We start from the raw sequence: 6,293 nt of genomic DNA, 5'->3' as shown, positions 1-6,293 counted from the left end.
CCTCTCTCTCTCTCTTCTCTCTCTCGCGCTTCTCTCTCTCGGTTCTCTGTCTGTCTCGTCCTCCTTCTGGCTCTCCTCTGTCTCTCTCTCTGTCAACCCTAAGGCGCGCAGAGACCATCCCATTAAACAATAGTAAAGGATCTGTTATCCCCCGACCTTTGACCCTGTTCCTCTTTGTTAGCCAAATAGCCAAATTCGCCTGAGCAAACAGAAAATTCAACAACACAGAATAAATCAGAAAACRTGTCTAAAAACCTGTTTTTGCTTTGGGATATTGTGTGTAGTGGGAAAAAAATGATTGAATCCATTTTAGAATAAGGCTGTAACCTAACAGAATGTATAAAAGGTCAAGGGGTCTGAATACTTACCGTAGGAACTCTACTGTATTTACTCTGTTCTACTGTATTTTAGTCAATGCCAATCCAACATTGCTCGTCCTAATATTTATATATTTCTTAATTCCRTTCTTTTACTTTTAGATGTGTGTATCCTTGTGAATTGTTAGATACTACTGCACTGTTAGAGCTAGGATCACAAAACATTTCTCTACACCCACAATATGTGTATGTGACCAACAAAATGTAATTTGATTTAATTGAATTCAACATTTGATTGGCTATAGAGATTCCCATCCAAGTCTGAGGGTGTTTAACCAGAGGAGAAAGTCTGTGTGTCTGCAGACTAACAGTGAGTTGTCCAACACCTGAGCTCCTGGTGCTATAAAACCATGCAGACCCTGAGGTGACAAATCCATCCAGGTGTGAAAAAGTTGACTCGTCAGGAATGGTTTTCCCGCCAGCCGAGAGAGCAGAGGCAGTCTTACGTTCCACACCTGGCAGGAAGTGTCTGTCCGAGTCCACTGGCCAGGTGAGCCCAGGTGTGTGACGGCTCTAACGAGGGGGCGTGGACTGGAACACTCACCGTCTCTCCTCGCTGCCCAGGGTGGCCGGGCAGCCCGTCCTTTCCAGGTGGTCCCTGTGAACCACACAGAGAACAGAGACACTATCAACGTCTGATACGTGAAGGAGGGGGAACACCTTCTCCACATCTAATGGTGGATTCTCGTAGTATTCGTGGGTGTGTTGACCAAATGTAATCAGTTTTCTTGTTCTATTACAAATACATGGAAAATGTATGAAAATATAAGTATTTTTAAACTAAAACGTGTCCGTCCTCCACAGTAATGCCTTGTTCTGTTTTGGAGCAAAGCGGAAACAGGGTTGACTATCGGCCGGGGTTAAGTCGAAACTATGAATCAAAACACAAATCRATAGGAGGAAATGAACACTTGTCTTCTGGCTAGAGGATGATGAGAAACAGGGTTCTGCTTCAGTAACAGTAATGATTACAACACCCAATCAGTGAAACGGCCCAGATACGTAGCCCACCCTATACAACTGCATTGCTTTCCTTGAACCTGGAAATGTGACCATGACACTGGGCTGAGAAGATACTTACAGGGGGGCCCTTTGGTCCTGAGAACCCGACGGGGCCCTGTGGTCCTTGAGGTCCCTGGAATAACCAGAGAGACAATCAGAGAATGGAAGCGGGGGGTGATTGTGTCGTGATGTTTGTGTGCCGTTTACTACCCGCCATGCTGTCCTACCTGTGGGTTGTCGGCATGTACCAACACTGGGTATCGGAGGAGCGGGCACTAGGAGCGATGGCAGAAGGAGGGCCGAGGGGTACCGGAGCACGAGGTAGCACTTGGTGTCCAGGGATGAAGTAAGCGAGTCGGGAGGAAGCTATGCACGGGTGAGGAGGATAGAGCGTTGCATGCGGGGAAGTATCGCTCCTCAAGGGTGGTAGAGAGCAGAGGCAGGAACGGCAGCAGATCGGATGCTCTGGGCGGACGAGTCGGCCCGTAAGGGCTCTTCCCCACCGGCATCAGCTGGCTCATATTCACTGATATCAAGGCTGGGAGAGATAAGGAGAGGAGGGGGAGAGAGTCGACTAACATAGAGGTGCAGAGGAGAGGAGAAGTGGATGTGGATGATGGAGAAAGAGAGAGAGATGAGAAGAATAAGTGTAAGAGGCGTGGCGGTGATAGAGAGAGAGGAGAAGAGGGGGGGGGGTTGGAAGAAAGATGACGAGAGGGCACGAGGGCCAAGAGGAAGAGCGGAGAGAGAGCGACAGGAGTGAGAGTTCTGTCTCTTCAGCTAAGCACGCCAGAAGGATGAAGTGAGTCTCATCTACAGTTTTTGATCAGGCGAGTGGCAGAACCGATTCTACGCCAGGCGCTACCAAGACGCCATCCTACAGGCCATCTACTACATCAATTCTACCACTCTACAACAAGCCTTCTATACAACAGGCCTTCTAGCAACCGCGGTTCTAGCACAGCCTTCTACAAGCAGCCTTCTACAACAACCGGCCTTCTTAAGCAAAGCCTTCTAGCAAACCGGCATTCTACAACCACTTCTAGCAACGCCCTTCTACAACACCGGCCTTCTACAACGCCTTCTACAACCTTTACAAGCCGCCTTCTACAACAGCTTTACGAACGCCTTCTACAAAGGCCTTCCTAACAACAGTTCTAAACAAAGTTCTACAACTCGCTTCTACACGCTTCTACCACCGCCTTCTACAACAGCCTTCTACAACCGCTTCTCTTCTCCACGCCTTCTACAACCGCCTTCTACAACCGCCTTCTACAACAGGGCCTTCTACAACGCATGGTCTAACACCACTACAACCCGCCTTTTCTACAACGCCTTCTACAACAGCCTTCTACAACGCCTTCTACAAAGCCTTCTAGCAAACCGCTTCTACAACAACCTTCTAACAAAGCGGGTCTTAGACAACCTGAAGCGGGTTCACTCAAACCGCCTTCTACAACCGCTTCTACAAAGCCTTCTACAGACGCCTTCTACAAAGCTTTACACGCCTACAATACTACAACCGCCTTCTCAAGCAGCCTTCTACAACCGCCTTCTATCCCGCTTCTAGCGCAGCCTTCTACAACGGCCTTCTACAACAGATTTACAACCGCCTTTACCAACGCTTCTAGCCGCAGCTTCTAGGCACAGCCTTCTAAGCGAGACAGCCTTACTGGACAAACCGCTTCTACACCGCCTTCTACAACCGCCTTCTAACACACCGCCTTTACCACGCTTCTCAACCGCCTTTCTAAACAGCCTTCTTACAACGGCCATTCTCCACGCCTTCTGGACACCGGTTTCTACAGCAGGGCCTTCTAACAGACCAGCACCGCACTTCTACAAACCGGCCTTCTAGCAAACAGCCTTCTAAACGGGCCTTCTAACACAGAACGCCTCTCATGCACACGCCTTCTCACGCCTTCTACGGAACGGGCACTTCTACACACGGAGTTACGGTCACAGCCTTCTAACCAGCCTTCTAAGCAGACAGGAGGAGCCGCTTTGCTCCGGGACCAAGCGACTTGTACAGACAGGAGTGGAAGGAGAGAGCAGGGGATGCTAGATGAGACACCGGCGCTTTGGGTTCTAGCAGAGACGCGCACTTCTACATAGGGAGAGCCAGAGACGGTTCTACAGACAGCCTTCTACAACCAGCCTTCTACAAACTTCTACAACAGCTTCTCAGGACAGCCTTCTACAAACGCCTTCTACAAAGGTGCCTTCTACAACGCGCCTTCTACAATCAAGCTTCTACACAGCCTTCTACAAACGCCTTTCTACCCCGGCCTTCTAGCACGCCTTCTACAACAGGCCATTCTACAGGGACAGCTTCTACACCGCTTGCTAACAAGAGGGAGAGAGCTGGAAGGCCGGTTGGCAGATACAACGGAGCGGGCCTCTCTAGGCACGCGGACCGGTGCTGGAGGGAACGCGGTTCTCAGAACAGGCATATGCTAGCACGCGAGGGCGGGCGATGTCTATGGCACCGCTTCTACACCGACTTCTACACAGCCGGGTTCTACGACGCTTCTAAGAACAGCTTCTCCACGCCTTCTACAAACCTTCTAGCAACAGCTTCTACACCGCTTCTACAACCGCGCTTCTACAACCGGCTTCTACACGAGGCCTTCTACAACCGTTCTACCTGCCTTCTACACGTTCTACACCCGCCTTCTAGCACGCTTCTAACAACCGCCTTCTAAGCAAGCACAACGCCTCTACAACCGGGCCTTCTACTACCGCCTTCTACCAACGCGCTCTTACAACACTTCCTACCAACAGCGGGCTTCTCACGCTTCTACAACAGCCTTCTACGGCCGCCTTCTTACAACAGGCCTTCTAGCACAGGCCTTCTCCAACGCTTCTACAACGCCTTCTACAACCGCTTCTTGCAAGCTGCTTTCCTACGACAACAGCCTTCTACAACGCTTCTACAACGCGCCTTCTAACAACCGCTTCTACAACCGCCTTCTAGCAACCGCCTTCTAGACACAATCTAACTACATCTACTACACCACACCTACTACACCAGCAGCCTACTACACCAGCACCTACTACACCACAGCCCTATACCCACCTATACCCACACCAAAATGACTCACTACATCCTGACTACAACCCAGCACGACTACCTAGCCACAGCCTACTCCCGGAGCGCCCATACTCAGGAACCTACTACACCACAACCATAACTAACTGAGAGGCTACACCTAGCTACACCACACCCACCGGGGATCCTACTCACACGCCTACTAACCGTAGACCGCACACCATACTCAAGCTAGCATTCTACTACCCGAGAGCCTCTAACAAGCGACCGATCTTTACACACACCGTCTACCACACCATGCTACTACAGCGCTAGCCTGGCGGTAGAACGCACGCCTACTACAACTAGCCAACGCCTACTCGCGGGTGGAGGGACAAAAGGCCACGGACCTACTGGACAAAGGCCAACCATAACTCGCCTACATACACCATACTACGACCACCTACTAGCAGCCACAGCCTGTACATCCCCCCCTACACCTACACCTAACTAGCACATAACTTAACCCTACTACACACACTACTACCCAACCTACTAACCACGCGCCTACTACACCAGCAGCCTACTAACCACATCATCCTATATACAACACCCATACTACCTAATCCTCCTAAAATGACTCTGAACAGACACCACACCCTACTACAGAAAAAAAACCAGAGCCTACTACCCAACATCTAACATACACAGAGCCTATAACCAACAAGACGCACGCACGGCATACTACAACTGGGGCCCCGACTAGTAACCACAGCCGTACTACACGGCACACCCTACTACACCACACGCCCGTTACTAGCACCACACCATAGCTGAACTCACACGCACATACTAGACCAACCTACTCTACACGACCACCATACTTAACTCGGAGCTACCGCACAATACACCCAGCAGCCTACTTAACACACAACCCTATGAGCCACACATAGCTACACACACACACCTTACTACACCACACCTACTCCCACACCCTACTACTAGCACACTACGCATAACTCACCTACTAACACTCATACTACACACACTAACTACCTACTAGACCACAGCGTACTACTACAACCATACTATCCCTCTACAATCCACACTATAACATTACTGCACCAACCCTACTACAACACAGCCGTACTACGCCACACCTACTACACCTACACGCCTACTCACCGAGCACGACCACCAACTACAGTACACCACACCATACTCCTACAACTACCAGCCATACTACACCACACCATACTACAACACACCTACTACACAACCCTACTAACCACACCCTACTAACCACCGCATACTACACGCACACCATACTACAACCCGACTACCCACACCTTACCCTACACCCTACTCACCACACACTACTACACTACATCTACTACACTCACCGCTTACTCACCCACACAGACACCTACACAACATCACTCATCCACTTACACCACACCCTACTTACCGACACCTACCTACAGACCATTACCTCTACTGACACACCCAATACCTACAACAAGCCACACACCACACACCTACTACACACACCTACAGCCACTACATACTTACACTATACCCTACACACCACACGCTACTACACCACGCCTATACTACACCAATCACTTACGTCGCCACGACCATACTTACACTACACCCTACTACACCAGGGGCCTCTTACAACAACCACACGATACATACATTCACGCCTACTCACACACGCACCCAAACATGTCCAGAGCCACACCCCGCCTACACAGATCAGGCGCAGGCATAATCCTGAGGCGAGCAAATTCTCTTATTGTCTGGCTACTTTCGGCAGCATCTCCTTGGCTATGACTCACACTGCCCGCCCCCCCTCCCAATACCGCCCCCCGGCCCCC

The 6,293-nt window shown here is 50.4% G+C and overlaps 1 protein-coding gene across 1 annotated transcript in view; it reads right to left on the bottom strand.

The window, feature by feature from the left end:
- Positions 1-823: 823 nt before the first annotated feature.
- The window catches only part of LOC112075981 (collagen alpha-1(XI) chain-like), a gene marked incomplete at its 3' end in the record, with an annotated part of 21,230 nt that continues 15,760 nt past the window's right edge, over positions 824-6,293 (bottom strand). Inside the window, exons 12-13 of the mRNA XM_024142882.1 lie at positions 1,459-1,512; positions 824-975 (exon numbers count right to left, since the gene is read on the bottom strand). Of these exons, the coding sequence (XP_023998650.1) occupies positions 824-975; positions 1,459-1,512 (206 nt within the window). The remainder of the gene's footprint in view (positions 976-1,458; positions 1,513-6,293) is intronic.

This window comes from Salvelinus sp. IW2-2015, unplaced genomic scaffold, assembly GCF_002910315.2.
Source record: "Salvelinus sp. IW2-2015 unplaced genomic scaffold, ASM291031v2 Un_scaffold3498, whole genome shotgun sequence".
Lineage (NCBI taxonomy): Eukaryota > Metazoa > Chordata > Actinopteri > Salmoniformes > Salmonidae > Salvelinus > Salvelinus sp. IW2-2015.
Note: the sequence above shows the minus strand (reverse complement) of the source record. Positions and strands in the feature narration are given on the sequence as shown.